This window comes from Maylandia zebra, linkage group LG15 (assembly GCF_041146795.1).
Source record: "Maylandia zebra isolate NMK-2024a linkage group LG15, Mzebra_GT3a, whole genome shotgun sequence".
NCBI lineage: Eukaryota > Metazoa > Chordata > Actinopteri > Cichliformes > Cichlidae > Maylandia > Maylandia zebra.
This window is the reverse complement of record NC_135181.1, coordinates 22,560,614-22,577,629: the sequence shown is the minus strand read 5'-3', so window position 1 is coordinate 22,577,629 and position 17,016 is coordinate 22,560,614. Positions and strand designations below refer to the sequence as shown.

Below are 17,016 nucleotides of genomic sequence, written 5' to 3'. Positions count from 1 at the left end.
GGTGTCACGGTTCGATATTTTTTTCGATACAAAAAAATGTTCACGCCTTTTTAATTTGTCATTTATTAAAATTATAAATATATATTTTAACTCAAAAGTACAGTTTTTAAATTTAACCCTAACCCTTGTGCGTGTTTTTTATTTTGACAGCGAATGCGCACCTGCGGACCACTTATGTGCAGCCCTGGTTATTTAGCTCATCATATCACAGCCACAGAAATTCTTTTGTCCATGAAACCATAAAGCTGCACTTTCTTTTTGCCTTATAGTCTCATTTGTCATAACTTTTCCGTTTTGTGGTAAGCTTTTCTTTGGCTGTCACTTCTTCACCCTGACCTGTCTTATTTGGCTCAGCAGAACTGAAATATATATCCTGCTGCTTTTACACACGCACTCACATAACGCTCAGCGATTCTCTGCGCGATCAACCTCTCACATGTTTAAGCTGCGGGAGATTTCACTTGTCATGTTTGCATAGTAAGCTAACGATTGATAAGACGATGTCAGAGGAATTGGTGCGCAAATTATCATCACTCACCAATCAGTGCTGTCCGAGCGATTGCAAAGTGAAAGCAAAAAAACAAGCACAAATTCAAACGCGATTTCAATATGTCACATATTGACAGTGGCTCACCGATGCCAATGACATAATTACCCAGCTACATTTCCGAAAAAATGTAAAAGCATTGACATATATTTTTCCTTCCTACAATAACCCGACGGGCAGGACAGAGATAGATTTTGGTGGCTCGACTGGAAAAATCGCTAGCCCCGGGACGTCAGGCTAGCGATATTGCGAGCCCTGTATCTGATTGAAGAATCATGCATCTTTGGAAAAGAGAGTTTATTACAGAGAAATGGCTCTTTCCAAAATAAAAGCTATACTATACGCTTCTTCTGGGCTATATTCTCAGCAGCATATTAAACATATCAGGTCCCCATAAGGAGACTCATGTGCTAACGGCTGTCTAAATGACTCGGCTAAAGTTTGTAGCATGCATGCTTGTTGTTTTTGCACTAGGATGATGTAAATGTGCAGTCATATTCGTTGTGTTCCCACTAGTGCTTTCAGGTTAATCTCGTTGAAATGACGTTAACGCCACAACACGGCAAATCTCCGTTAACGAGCTACCCCTGATAGCCCCGTGCATGGGGCTAGACAGCCAACACATTAACGAGCTAACTGCGCTAACACACTAGTTCCCACACATGTAATTGAGCATTGCGTGGCACATCCAACATACTGTTTTACTTTAGTCCATGACGCGCTTACCTTCAGGGTCATACATCACATGAAAACCAAAATAATTCCAAACGCCAGATCTGAATGAGGGTGGGGGAGGTTCAATTTGCCATGTTGCAAGGAGAGCTTAACTTCTGTCTCGCTAGCTTTCCCTGCGCTCTTCCTTCTGACGATGCTGTCTGTGTCGTTACACTGTCGAGCGCTCAGTGGATCTGCGCTCGACAGTGTAGCCTAGGCGGAGTAGTCGAACGCAGATTCACTGAGCGCTCAACACAGACAGCATCGTCAGAAGGAAAGTTGATAAAATAAATTACAAATTTTGTATTGTTCGATACATATGCGTACCGAACCGAAAGCACTGTATCGAACGGTTCAATATCGATACGAATATCGTTGCACCCCTACTAATAATATGTGAACTGTAGCTTTTAAGTCAAATGCTAATATTAACAAAAGTGCTGTCATTTGTATGTGGGCTGTCATGAGCAAGTTGTATAAAATTAACATACACAGGAGTGCACTTCAGTGATTGAGCAAATCTGAACTCAAAGGCTCCAAACAGCCTGCAGAACTGTGAATCTTAGGTAACTGTCAATGTTACCTGAAAGGGCCGACCTATATTTTTTGCAAGAGTAAAACTTCTGTAGCCATGGTCACAAAGGGCTATTAAATGAGTGGGCTATTAAACACGTGTGGGATTGACACAGACACAGATTTATCTCAACAGAGTCTGGATTTATCTACAAGTATTTTAATGATGAGCTTTGAACATTGACTAAATTCATTTTTATACCGATCAAATGAATTTTGAACTAGATCGTGTTAAGGATAAACTGATAAACTCTGCCAAAAAAACCCAAACATAGCGACCTGTGTTTGGTTTGTGATCACCAGGGGGTGCTATCATACACATTCTTCTTCTGAGAGAAAAAAACAACAGTTGAAGAAAACATGTGCTAGCTGTCTTATTTGCATTTTTAAGCTAGATCCCATGAGCAACAGCAATCATCAACACTTCAATTTACTACGTCAAAACAGTGTATCAAAGTAAGTAATTTTATGTCCACTTAAAGATGTAGAATTAAAGTTATAACCAAATTTGAGCAGTAATATATCACATTTTTAATTTTTGCTTGACAGATGCCAAAGAAATCAGTGGTGGACAAAATTGCAGTATTGGCAAGGCCATGATGATTCACTTGGTAAAATAAATCCGCTTGGCATCTTTCTTGGCCTTAAGACAACAATTCTGATGGCTAAAGATCCAAACGGGACACAAAAAAAAAAAAAAAAGAACAAAGCAGCTCTCCTTTTCAAAACAAAGACTGCAAGACTTTCAATGTGGAACTCCCATTTGAACAGTGGATACATATGATTCCACATAAAGTCACATACAAAAAGAATACTTTCAAGAAAAGGGAATACACAATTTTGAAGCCAGGTACATGGACTCATGTTGTAAACCAGGGAATCTGGAAAGAGGTTAAAAGTTACATGCACCATTACTTTTAAACGAGACAAGGTGTACCCCAGAACTGTATCTTGTTTTATTAAAATCAGAGACTTTTGCAAAGAGTGTAGTGGCCAGCTGTACATTACATGTGATAAGGAACCTGAAAATCACTGCTCAATGGTGCTGAAGTGTGTAATGGCAAACACGGATGAATGCATGCACACTGGCTTTTCTAAGAGAGCCATGTCCGGAAGTCTGAGGGCACAAGTAACAAAAGAACTTTGTGAAGGCAGACTGCAGCCCCATGTGTGGAGAGCATCAGAGGCAGCAAAGCTGATGGACTTTGGTGATCCAGAGCCAAGCCATCTACCAAATTTGACAACTCTGTGCAAAGCCAAACACAAACAAAATCAACTAGAAGTTGCTCATAAAAACCCAATACTGTCTCTCCACTCATTAAAATACAGTTCCCCTCACAGTGTAAGCATTTGGGACATTGGATTAGACAAGTTCTTCTGTCACTACTGGAGTCACACTCAAATGCTGATGTACAAGACTGAAAAGCACCCCATAGTCGCCTTTGATGCGACTGGCTCAGTTGTAAAAAAGCTTCTCAGGCCTAATGGTTTGTCTGGAAATATCTTCCTGTATCAAGGTGTGCTAACAGGAAGGGACAACTCTCACGTTCCAGTGGTGCAAATGTTGTCAGAGAGACATGATGTCCAGGCAATCACAAGATGGTTATCGGAATGGATTCATGCTGGAGCACCAATCCCAAAGGAGGCCATCTGTGATTTCTCCTTAGCTTTACTTGGTGCTTTAGTTAAGGCTTTAACACATCATTCAGATTTGAAGAGCTACATTAATGAATGCTTTGGTGTCTTGCTTCGGAAAAAATCCTACAAACTACCACCATGTTTCATCAGAGTGGATGTGGCACACTTAATCAAAATGATTTGCCAGTGGGACTGTTTGAGAAAAAAGCCTCATCGGGTGAGGGATTTCTACATGCGATCAATGGCACAACTTGTCAAGTCCCAATCCTTGGAAGAAGCAAAGGTCCTAATACGCAGCATTGCTATTGTGGCATTAAGTGAGACAGAAGGCTGTGACAGTTTTGGAAACCCCATTATGTCATAAGTGTCCAAATCAAATCTGAAAAGAAAAATTGCAGATGAGACTATGGCTGTTTCTGATGACAAGGAAGAAGAAGACATTAGATTGGATCCATGCACAGAAATAAACACTGACTTAAGGCAGTGGGTGGCAGATATTTGTGAGGGGAGCAGGTGCCATGCTGAAGAGCATGGTGATCGAGACTATGCACTATCTACCTGAGCTCGTCCCACACCTAATTAGATTGGGAGGATACCTACCACTCTGGACTGGAGTAATGGTTCCCCTATTTCAGAGCGAAAAACTCACTGCAACTTCAGCTAATGTTGAAGCAGAGTTCAAGAACATTAAACATGGTCTGTTCAAGCATGAAAATCTCCCTATGAGGATAGATAAATTCATTGCACGTCATCTTGGTTTTATTGAAGGGAACATGCGGATCTGTTCTGCAAAACAAATACGAAAAGAAGCAGAGGTTGCCAGACAGGATGGTACAATGAAGCGTCAGTATCCACACAAAGCCTTTGTGGAGCAGGAAGTGGATGATAACCCCTCTCAGGAGCCCAAAATTGACACAGACATGGACATTGAAGAAACAGCAGCTTTGGAAAACTGGAGATGCCTTGCAGTTCCACCAAAGAAGAGGAAATTGACCTCATACCTCTCCCCTTGAACACCTGTGCCTTTGATGCCTTCTGTCAAAGTCTGTGCTGTGCTTACTGTGACAGTCGTACTGCTCAAAACATGTTGAATAGTTCAGAGGAGAACAAAGTATTCCAGCTTGTGAAATCCCTTGCTTCAAAGGGTGTCACTCAACATGCCTATTCATTGAGGGCAGAGGTGCTGAGCTCAATATTCTGCCCTGTTCAGTTGAAGACTGGTGTTCATCGTGTTGATGCACAATGCCATGTGTCCACAGTAATTCAAAAAACAATGACGGAAAATCCAAGTGTTCACTTCACAAAACAGTGTTCCTCCCAGTACTGCAAACTTTACACACCAAACACAAGGCAAATACCTTTTGTTTCCATTGATCTGTCAGTCCTCTCAGCTTCTGGCATAGCTCACCTTCAGTCTGCTGTTGAACAAGGGCTCAACCTTCCAGCATCGCCATGCCTAAGACCAATCGAAAGTCCTGATGCATCTCCAACAGCATTTAAAACAGATTCATCAGGAAAGCAACTTTGCACAGGGACTGTTTGTCACAGTTTCACCCTGAGAGACCTTGTATGGATTGACACAGACCTTGGAAAATGCTCTACAGAAACTCTGGAGCACAGTTTTCACAGTCCAAAAAGGTTTTTGCTTACTGAATTCCCATCCACTCTGCTACTTCAAGGAGAGAAATTCACACTGAAAGCAGTCATTACATTTCAGGAGGGCCCAACACCAGAAACACTCGGGCATTATCTGACATTCTGTAACAGGACCCCGTACATCTGGGAGATGTATGATGACCTAAGAAAGGATGTAACCATAGCATCTGAAAACACCAGCGTATGTCCGCACGCTGTGCTCTACACAAAGGAATGATGGCAAGATCTCATGAAAGAAAGTCCTTTTCTAGTTTGTGAGTTAGATGATGGAAATAGCTGTTATTTTTCAGTTATTGTATTAGACTTGTGAGGCTCAGACAGTTCCATGTATTTACCTTTTCTAACAGGACATATATATACTACATTGTTCTCGTAGTTTTGTATTTTGTTACCAGCAAATAAAGTTTTTTCTCCAACCGAATGCATTAATTATTTTAAATGCTATATTTAACCTAGTTTTTAAATAAGTTATAGCAGTTTGATTACTAGGTTTAAGAGTGTGATCATAAGAAAAAAATATCCAATGCTGGTTAATATCTCTCAATTTCTTTACAGTAAAGAAAGTGGCTGGTTGAGCTTTAGAAACTTTTGGTAATATCTTTAAAATGAAAGCGGCACAAACGAAAATTTTTGCAGCACAAACCAGCACAAACGTTTGATACCACTTTTGTTGGATTTGAAGAAGGTGGGGGGCCACATGTTCAAATAGCACAACTCTGCATTATTAAGTGATAAGAACAAGTAATCTGATGTCCTGTAATCATTATGACGCTATAATTTGAGATACAATAAATAAAATAAGTTTTTGTACAAAGTATCGGTATCGGATCAGTATCGTCGATACCACCCTGAATATTACTTGGTATCGGATCGGAAAGGAAATCAGTGGTATCGCACATCACTAATGTGCAGTCTACACCTGTTCCTTTCAGTACACAGTCCACAAAAATAAAAATCTTTAAATTCAACCAACTTTGATTTAGATGTTTGTACTACCACTTTGAAGTTATGAAACCGATACACTTCACTCCTGAAACAATTACAGGAAATATATCTCAAAATCCACTGAAGACTTGCACACTGCTCAATGAGGCCTATTAATCAACCCAAAATCCTGGCAAAACATTTTACTCTTTAATCCATCGTGTTTGTAGATAAGTCTGTGAGCTTACTCTTTATTCTGCCTGTAAGCTAGATTTACCTTTCTTATTCGCACACATTATTCACACACACTGTGTGTACATTGTTGTACAGACATTAGTTAGCTCAGCGGTTCCCAAACTATTTTGCTAGGCCCCCCTTTTTTCTTCAAGAAAAATGTATGCGCGTGCACGCACAAGCACATCCTCCAACTACACACAACCATATTTTGCTCCATTGCTGTTTATTTCACACCTCAAACATTTAGTAAACAATTAACAAATACAAGTAAACTGCAATAAATTACAGGTAGTAATAAAATACACTACTAACTGTTTTACGCTACGTCCACACCTACACGGGAATTTTTTTGAAAACGCAGCTGTTTCGTCCACTGAGATTTTTTTAAAACTCCTTTTTTACTTTTCCGTGTGGACGAGGAATACAGAGTTCGTCACGCGACGTCAAAGGTATGTGACTTTTTTCACATCACACTGTGCGCCACGTTATTGTTTACATGAGATGAATTACAGAATGGCAGATAGAGACAAAATACTGTTAATCTGACTATTTGCAGGTTTACACGCTTACATATACACATGCAGTTACTGTCCCTCCATTTACAAAGGCAGAGGCGTCACGGTGTAATTATTTTACGTGTAGTTGTTTTTTTCCTGTGTAATAATATTCAACATTGCTATCAATACATTTTTCAAAAAATGCCTCTCTGTGCAAAATGGGTTTAAAAACATAAACAACTGTAGGATACTGTTAGTCCGTGATTTGAACCGAGGGAACAAATCGTGGCAGGATCAGCCTGATATTATTTGTATCCTTTGTATCCCACTGTAACTTTACTGTATATAAAGAGCTAACATCTCCAAAATGTCATGAGTAGTTAGTCATTACAAGAAGTGTTTGTGAACTAAAAGAATGTGGGATACTGTTTGTCCGTGATTTGGAGAGCCCAGCCCGTGCTCCCCATGAAGGGAAAAGCAATTCTGCAGGGGAGACCTACCTCGGCACTTGTGCAGGTGAAACCAAAAGGAAGATATGCTTCACCATATTTTCTAGTCTTTGGCTTAGAATGGAGTTGGTTTGGAAACATATTCAGCTATGCTTTATCTCTTGCTTTGAGTTTGTGTGGGCGCCCCATGCTAGCAGTGTCCAAGCGTTTTGTTTTTTTTTCCTTTTCATACCGCATTTACTTTATTAATGAAAATATTTTCATCCAATCGAATTCAACTATCATGTTTCTATACGCATCTTCTTCATGTCAACAGTTACAGAGTAAAATAGAACTGATTTCTTGCAGTCTTCATATCTTTAAAAAAAAAAATTAATATATCCTCATACAGCCACTTAACTTTGTATTTGCATTTCAGAATAGAGCGGGTTAACATGACTGCAATGTTTTTTTTTTAATATATTCAGTGCCTGGTGGAAGGAAAAAAAAAGGATAAAACATTTCAGAAAACCTCAATGTAGAGATTATTATTATGATATTGTATTATGACCCAAGAAAATAATAAGAATAATCAGAAGAGAACTGCTGGATGATGGATATTTTAAGATAAGATAAGATAAGATAACCTTTATTAGTCCCACACGTGGGAAATTTGTTTTGTCACAGCAGGAAGTGGACAGTGCAAAAGTTATGACGCATTTATTATGACATGATGAGATATTTTGAGCAATTAACATTTTGACTCTTAATCACACAGATAACAGCAGAAATCTCTTGATCTTCTTTTTGTCCCTGAACTTTCTACTGGTTTAAAGACCAGCATCCTCAGCTGTGACCTTCTCTGTCTAAGACACGCTGTCTGATTTTTTTTTTTTTTAATGTTAGTGGATCTTCCCAAATCAAGCAATGTTACTATTGCTGCGTTAGAACTACTGAAGGGAGTGTTAGTTTAGGTAAATTTTTCCTAATAATCTTTCACATTTTTGCAAAACAAAGTGACTGCTGCTGTAAAAGTGATAGATGGCAATATGTTAACAGTGCTGAAAGTTTGAAGGTACATTGTTTCAGCCAGCAGGGGGCAGTTGTTATGATGAGAACAGGACAGGAAGCTAATATGATGACAACAGGAACTTCCTGGGTTGACAGTTCCCCCACAAAGTCAATTAATCAAAAATGTTGATCTACCCCCATCTAATCAAGTATTGCAGTAATCGTGTTAATAGCATCAAATATTTGGATATCAGAAACATTAAATATGCAACATGAAAGGCACTATGAAAGCTGCTGTTTTATACCAGGAGTTTTAGGTAAGTCTGGATGAACTCTCTCATCTTTGTTTCTGGGTCTTCTCCTGCTTTCTCCAGGATGCCTTAAAACAAGTAGTCCATCATCCCTCAATCACAGTTTCTTCCAAGAGTCTCGGTGAGGGAATTTACCAACTCTGAGGTCTGCATTTTCTGCAAAAAGTGATTCCACCTGCTGCTGGCTGAACTCCACTGAGTTTTCCACTGTAGAGAATTTCCAGTAAGGACAGGCATGTGTCAGAACTGGACAATTCCTTATCTATAGATTCCGAGTCCACCTTATCACTGGTGTATGTAGAGCAGGGGTGTCCAACTTAAGGCCTCAAGGGCCGGTGTCCTGCAGGTTTTACATATCACCCTGGGTCAACACACCTGAATCGAATGATTAGTTCATTACCAGGCCTCTGGAGAACTTCAAGACATGTTGAGGAGGTAATTTAGCCATTTAAATCAGCTTTGTTGGATCAAGGACACATCTAAAACCTGCAGGACACTGGCCCTTGAGGCCTGGAGTTGGACACCCCTGATGTAGAGGCTGCTCTTGGGAATTCGTCAAGGCAGTTTTTTTTGGTGGGTGTAGCTCCTTTGCTGCTGAAGGGAATCCATGTCTTTATACGAAATACTTCTCAGATCTTCATTATTGTACTCCAGAGTGCTGAAGTTTATGAAATTATAGCTAGATTTTTGTTTTATTACCTTAAAGGCTGGCAGAGAAAACTAATGACTGAAAAATGTTTGTAATCATTAACGTGCCGCCATGTTCAATACTGTTGAGATTCCCACATCACTACAGTACGGTGCTACAGTTTGAGTAACATTTAATTCAAACTTACAGATTTTCCCTTTCCATATCTGAAAGCATTGTCTACCTACAAAACAAAGATCCAAACAAGGAACTTTGCTTTGGGACTGCAGTACATTTTCAAAAGTGGAATCATTTATCAAACTGTAAAAATCCCATTACTTTACTGATTACTTATTTTCAAAAGTAATTAATTACTTAGTTACTTTTTAAAAACACGATTTACAACCTGAATAGATGATAAAGCAATAGCTCTTTCAGCCCAATTCTACTTTTTTGCATAATCCATCATACAGAATGTAATCAAATGGAAAAGTCTCTTTTTAAAACTTGTTTTATTAGTTTTAACCTTTTAACTTTATGCATCAAGCAAAAATTTAATTATATGCAACATTCACTGACTGGAAGAAATTTGTTTAATATTTAAACCTATTTTCTACACATTCCAGCACATAAAATAAAATATTTTTTTGTGTTTACACTCTCCCTTTCAAATAGATGCAAGTAAAACACAGCAGAAAATAAATAAAGTCAAAGACTAGCGGTCCTGTTGCTCTATTTTGACCTGTAAAGCAGGAGTGGGGTGGGCGGATGTTTGCCCTGGTGCAGGTGTGCCGCAGCGGTCAGTTGAAGAATCCGCGAGTTTCTCTGTGAATTTCCCATTACGTCGTAGCGCACGCGGTGCTTGCTTGGAAGTTTAGGGGTTACAAGTAACACGTTACTGCCCATCTCTGCATATGATACTGTTAGGTTTTGTATTGTTGATTGTCATTTATGCTTAGAAATATTTAACCATGTATGCTTAGAGGTGTATAATTAATTGTGTAGTGATAGGTTGTGTGATCTTTAGCAGGCTGCAAAGGCTTGGTGTGTATTCCACACTAGAATGCACACCCACATCCTGGGAGCACGAGAGAGGTCGTACCTTCCCTTATTGTTTTATGGTAGGATTAATGTAGCTACGTCTGTTCTAGTCTAAGTGCTTTTTGTTTAGATGAACTGTTGGATTTTCCAGACCAGCAGGTTAAGGAAGTCGTTTATGGGGTCACACTCTGACCCCACACACACACACACACACACACACACACACACACACACACACACACACACAGTATTCTTTGTTTACATGTATACCTATGTAAGATGCTATATGTTAATGACCCTATGCATATTCATGTAACCACAATAAAAGGAGTGCTATGGGGAGCCTGGCTGAGAGTCTGACGGAGGTCAAGTGGTGGAACGACACTTGGCTCCAGGCAGGACTCCCTCATGCATGAGTAACATGAAGAACTTTGCCTACTTGTGTCTTGCTTTGCAGTGTAATTATATTGTCTTCAACGTTCCAGCGGATGGGTTCAAGCTACAAACCTATCAGATACATTCTGCAGACCATCTTCATTCTGACATTTGTACATGGAGAGATATTTTTTGATACAGCTGCTTTGGTGAATATCAGTAGATATTCTGTACAACTGCTTTTTAAAGAATTAGGCTGTGCCTTGGAGTGCCACAGAGGCAAAAAGATCCATTGGGTTCCTTAAAATATGTTAATAGGCTTTAAGACAGTTTACCCATTCAGGGTATGAAGATTATTAATGCCCATTGCCTACTTAAATAGGAGCATTTTATTCCTTTTCCAAATCAAGGAATAAAAGTGCCTCAGCCTGAATTGTTTTGTCATGTATTGGTCGTAATATTTTGATTATGTACCATTATTCTCTACACCTACAGATTGAGGGACACCAGTAGTTTTTGCTTTGCTTGGTTTTTTTCTTCTTGTTCTTTTCTGGTCCAAAAATAGAAATGTTTTAATAACTAATAACAGAAAATATATTTAGTGAAATACGATTACTGCATTGCATTAGGACTTAAATGCTGCCCAAATTTATACTGAGTTAAAATGAGTTTCTGTTTTAAAGGTTCTTGTGCAAATATATAGCACACTGATGTTGTTCAGACCTCATCAGAAGGCTGGGCATTTTCCTGCTTCACTGTTTCATCATCTTCCTCATTATACCCCTGTGAAATAAAGCAGAATTACATTCATGAGTTGTCTGACATAGTCACATTTTCCAGTAACAATATAATGACTCTAATCTTTAGGCATTTTTAGGCACGCCTGTCTGCATGTTATGAAGTAACATTTGAAGGTAGAACTTTCTGTATATTTCTGTTATGTCTTTTAAATGGATCCTTACCTGTAAACCAAAGTGCTGGTATCCAAAACACAAAGACTGTAATCATTGTTCCTCACTGTCTCTTTCTTTTATTTCTTCTATTACACAAGCTTTAAAAATACATTCACACCAGTGTCCTAGTATATGCAATAAGCGATTTAAGCCACAAGTCACATTTGCACACAACTTTTTCCTGTTTAACCACGCCCACACTGATAACACTTCGAAAGACATGATAGAAAGGCCGTATCACTTCTCATCTGCGTGTCTGTGTTGCGATTAGAAAACATGACAAGTAAGAGTATATTTTTAAGTCGATCTTTTTCAGAGTATCTTTTAGTATCTTAAAGTACTTTGAGCAGTCATAAGACTTCAAAAATGGGCTGTTTTAAAGTGTAATTTTTTCCTGTGCTTGCTGATTACAACAACTTAAAAAAAAATATATTACTATTCTGCTAGTTTTACCAGGTTCATGTCATTAAGTATACTTTGCTTTAATTGCTTTTTGGCATGAGGGACTGACAGGTCAGCCTTACAGATACATTGGCTATGAAGCATGCACGAAATATACTGTGAAGTCAACGTGTGCTATAAATGTGGATTCAAGTGTGATTTTATGAGGTTTATTGAAAAGTCTAGCACTGTGAATGCCAGTCCAATTTTGTCAAATGGAGATTCTTCTCTGTTGTTTCTTGTGAGTGATTGGCTCTTTCATTCATTCATTACCCTTCATTTAGCACAAGGTAATTATACTAAAGAAATTGCATTATAATACCCAGAACATGACATGACCCTCATTTGGTGCACAGTTCCATCCAAAACTTAGGATAAAAAATGCTATCAATGAATAAAATTAACCATGAAAATAATGGGCTGTAGCTGTCTGTAGCTTTGGTGTGATGGGTTTTTTTTTTGTTTTGTTTTGTTTTTTTTACAAAAACATGTCCATGAATGGAACTCAGTTTATAGATGGATTTTTTTATTTTATTTCGATAGTCAAAATAAGTCAGACATTTCTCCAAACTCAAAACGCTGCTAGGATTTAAATCATGTGAGATTTTTAGTTTCCATGAAATTTCAGCTTATTTGGTATTATTTATCATGGTTATTTAAGCTACAATAGAGGCACATATCACACCACAGGATGAGAAGCCTGTTTGTACTGGAACTGCATGAGAAGGTACTCATTCCAGAGATTCAATTATGGTAAAGCTGGTTATAAGATTTGTGTATAAGGAGGGGTTGATTTACAAATGGATTATTCACAGTTGACTTTGTAATCTGTTTAACAGACTCACCATGTTTCCATCCATTTTTGCTTTTGCAACTGAAAAGACAAAAAAAAAGATTTAAGTTCAGATTCCAAAAACAAAATTCAGATTTTTCCACCCTTTTGTTTACATATGACTATTCTCACCAGCTTTTGTCAATATGTTGACGATCAGAACAACCGTTATGAGTGTTGCCAGACTCACAACGACAACAATGAGCCTGCACCAGACTGGAAAAAGAATGAAAACATGAAAGTATATTTTAAAATTAATGCAATCTGAAGTTTGGTTTCCCACAGCAACTTTTACATCTATTTGTCTTCTTTAAATTAAACCAGTGGTTCTCAAACCCTTTACATCATTCCCCACATGGCAGGAAGAAACAAAAACAAAACAATGACAAAAAAGCCTTGCTTCAACTTTATTTAGATAATAAACTCATTCACAATTAAAATCCTTCAGTAAGTTTCGTTTTAAACAAACAACTTTCATTTGCTTCATTATTCTGCACCACTTCTTCAAAAAAAGGAAACAAGTTAAGCAGAATGTGAACTTGGCCAAACATGGAAAAATAATGTTCAGTCTTAGGCTGAAACTTGTGAACGTAGATGAAAAAAATATATAAATTAGTGAGAGTTTAATACTATTCACTCTTGCCTGTTCTCACACAGCCTGTTTTTATCTGCTGTGGCGTGGCTATAGGGGAGGCGGACGCACCTGAGTGGCATCCCTAATCATGCCTCGCTGGCTTAAAACAGGATAAACTAGGTCCTGTTGTTGTTGATGTGCATAGGCTGTAGCCGAAAAGCTGCAGCCGCGTGTGTATGTCGACAGCTGCAATAAGTGTACTGAAAAGTGCAAAAATGTGGTCGTGTCTCTCGTGCCCTACACCTGGGTTTGTATGGAATCAGAACGATGCCACCTTGAAACGAAACCGAAAAAAATATTGAAACCGAAAAAAAATATTGTAACTGAAATAAATGTACTGAAAAATCTTGTATTGAAACAAAAAAAAAAAAAAGTGATTGTGAAAAACAATAAAAAAAAATTTTCCGCTTACAATTGTTTTTTTTTTTTTCAGTTTCAATCCATTTTTTTTCGGTTTCAATCCACTTTTCGGTTTCAATCCACTTTTCGGTTTCAATCCATTTTTTGGTTTCAAAACATTTTTCAGTTTCACTCTGCTGGCACTGTTTTGGCGTCCGGGGGCGCGCTGGGGGGGCGGGGATTCCGACCCACATGTATTTGCATATATTATAATGCTAACCAATGACTGGAGAAAACACTGACGACGCGGCTGCGGTCACGGACAAACTTGCATGTGTCTGTTCGGGAATGGCAGATGCTGAGAGGTCCAGCGTTTACATTACCAACTATTTCAAAGTGACAGCCTGAGGTGTTCTTCAGTAAATTGGACTACTGGACAGGAGGACCTGAGGCCCCACCGCATTATTTTTGGGAAGTTAAATGTGTTTGTAAGCTAATCCGTAATTTAGGTCCTTAGCTAGCTACATAGCTAGCTAAAATGAGCACTCGGCTGTCGGGGAAACTTGTTTTGTAAAGTTCATTTAGCTAACCCGTGGCAGGTGAATGAATTTACCCTGACTAAAGAAATCAAGAGAAACGCACCGGGCTGCTTAGTGACTAACCACGGTTACTGTACTTTTATTATGAGTATTATACTGTAAGAGCAACAAGCTGGACTCTGCTTCTGCTCCTGTGGAGAGCTGATTATTAAATATGTGCAAACAGCAGCATGTTTTCTGTCGCTTTCCACATGTGGAAGGACATTAACGCCAACTTTTAAAAACCTGGCACTTCAGTAACCCCTCATTAGTCAATAGCTACGGATTAAATAGCAACGCCCGATACTTATGTACTGAAACCAACTACTTCCGCTTGTCAGCTTAAGTTAAAATGTTAAATTTTTCCTCTGATTATTTTTTTAGTATTTCTTTTTTCCTGAGTTTGTTACAAATATTCAGGTTAAAAAACTGTCCGAATTATTTTTAATGAGTTATGTTCACAAAGTCACTCTGTACAGCTTGCATCCTTTAGGACAAATAATTTGAAGCATTAATATTTCTGGTTCAATACCACCGCTGATAACACCTCCGTATGTTGTGACCAGGATGCAGCAGCAGACTGAACCTCGACTGAAACCTGCTCCATCATCTCATCTTTGCAGATGTCCATTTATAAAGCATCAACAACTCAAAGGTAAACATGATATTAGAAAATGTGTTAGTATATAAGGCAGGGGTGGGCAATTCCAGGCCCCGAGGGCCGGTGTCCCTGCAGGTTTTAGATGTGTCCTTGAACCAGCACAGCTGATTTAAATGGCTAAATTAGCTCCTCAACATGTCCTGAAGTTCTCCAGAGGCCTGGTAACGAACTAATCATGTGATTCAGGTGTGTTGACCCAAGGTGAGATCTAAAACCTGCAGGACACCGGCCCTTGGGGCCTGGAATTGCCCACCCCTGATATAAGGCCTTTAAAACAAATAAAAAATAAACAGCTCATATGTCAGCTGTCGGCAGAACTGTAGGACTGAACAACTTCAGATCCCGAGTGTGTGAGGACAGAGAAGGAATCAGCTCTATTTCAGATTTGAGAGAAACTTTATATTTCAGTTTGTGATGATTCTGTTCTGTTTGTGATTATAGGAGCCGTCCTCAGCACCACCCAGTGACAGATCATCCTATATCTTCAATCTTTGTAGTAACTCCAAAATTAACTGAAGAAAACAGTACAAAGGTTAAAGTACCACATGTGCTGTCAGTGAAAGCTGCAGCTGTTTTATTGATAAATTTAAAGACAAAAGGATTAATCACCCCTGTAACTGTCATTATTAGTAATGTGCGAATCATGAACATGAATATCGTTCAATACTCGAGAATCACTTTACTGACTCATGAATCATGATTCACAAGCCCAACTGACTCACTGACTCATCCCTGTTGCTGTTAGCAGCAATGTATCTAGCTTATAATTAAAATTGTGGAGAAAAACACAACACCCAGTATCTTAACAAAAAAAATTTCTGCTCTGAACTGGAAGAAAAAACACTGAGTAGAAGCTCATATCAAGACAATAGCTCCTCCATTCACAGTAGCATCGCTCTGCTAACATGCTAACAGCACATTTGAGCTACTCACCCCCTCCCTTCCTGTGCTGAATCGTAGGGTAAGTGAATCACTCAGGACTCACTAACCCCCTCCCTCCTGTGCTGAATCGTAGGGTAAGTGAATCACTCAGGACTCACTAACCCCCTCCCTCTTGTGCTGAATCATAAGTGTAAGCGAATCACTCAGGACTCACTAACCCCCTCCCTTCCTGTGCTGAATCGTAGGGTAAGTGAATCACTCAGGACTCACTAACCCCCTCCCTCCTGTGCTGAATCGTAGGGTAAGTGAATCACTCAGGACTCACTAACCCCCTCCCTCTTGTGCTGAATCATAAGTGTAAGCGAATCACTCAGGACTCACTAACCCCCTCCCTTCCTGTGCTGAATCGTAGGGTAAGTGAATCACTCAGGACTCACTAACCCCCTCCCTCCTGTGCTGAATCGTAGGGTAAGTGAATCACTCAGGACTCACTAACCCCCTCCCTCTTGTGCTGAATCATAAGTGTAAGCGAATCACTCAGGACTCACTAACCCCCTCCCTTCCTGTGCTGAATCGTAGGGTAAGTGAATCACTCAGGACTCACTAACCCCCTCCCTCCTGTGCTGAATCGTAGGGTAAGTGAATCACTCAGGACTCACTAACCCCCTCCCTCTTGTGCTGAATCATAAGTGTAAGCGAATCACTCAGGACTCACTAACCCCCTCCCTTCCTGTGCTGAATCGTAGGGTAAGTGAATCACTCAGGACTCACTAACCCCCTCCCTCCTGTGCTGAATCGTAAGCGAATCACTCAGGACTCTCTCACCCCCTCCCTCCTGTGCTGAATCGTAAGCTTAAGCGAATCACTCAGGACTCATTGGTCGTGTCCAAATTCATGGGCTGCATCCTCCTGAGGACCCGGCCTTCGCGGTCTACGTGGGCCGGGTCCTCAGAAGATCGGGTAGGCCGGAAGTAAACGGCCGTGAAATTGGACGGTCTAGCCTTCTGATTAGCGTCACCGCTGTCTCGGTGGAGTTTAATAAACTCAGCCGTCTGCTCCTTGCTGTCTAAAATATAACAGGACACTGGAGTAAACTCTCGGCCATCTCACACTTCT

General features: G+C 39.6%; 1 protein-coding gene and 1 long non-coding RNA gene across 5 annotated transcripts in view; one reads left to right on the top strand and one right to left on the bottom strand.

Annotated features, from left to right (window-relative positions):
- The window catches only part of LOC101484415 (uncharacterized), a 49,676-nt gene that overhangs the window by 27,751 nt on the left and 4,909 nt on the right, over positions 1–17,016 (bottom strand). For 3 of the 4 annotated variants that reach the window (XM_076874142.1, XM_023152549.3, XM_076874141.1), the window contains exons 6-8: positions 12,939–13,022; positions 12,820–12,848; positions 11,304–11,363 (exon numbers count right to left, since the gene is read on the bottom strand). In XM_076874142.1, the coding sequence (XP_076730257.1) occupies positions 11,304–11,363; positions 12,820–12,848; positions 12,939–13,022 (173 nt within the window). Of the gene's footprint in view, positions 1–9,102; positions 11,364–12,819; positions 12,849–12,938; positions 13,023–17,016 lie in introns of those variants that run through there. The other variant, XM_014408104.3, reaches the window with a different exon arrangement.
- Positions 11,813–16,058, top strand: LOC112435996 (uncharacterized). Its single transcript, XR_003024856.2, has 3 exons — positions 11,813–12,046; positions 14,924–15,012; positions 15,460–16,058. It is a non-coding gene; the product is annotated as an uncharacterized LOC112435996 (long non-coding RNA).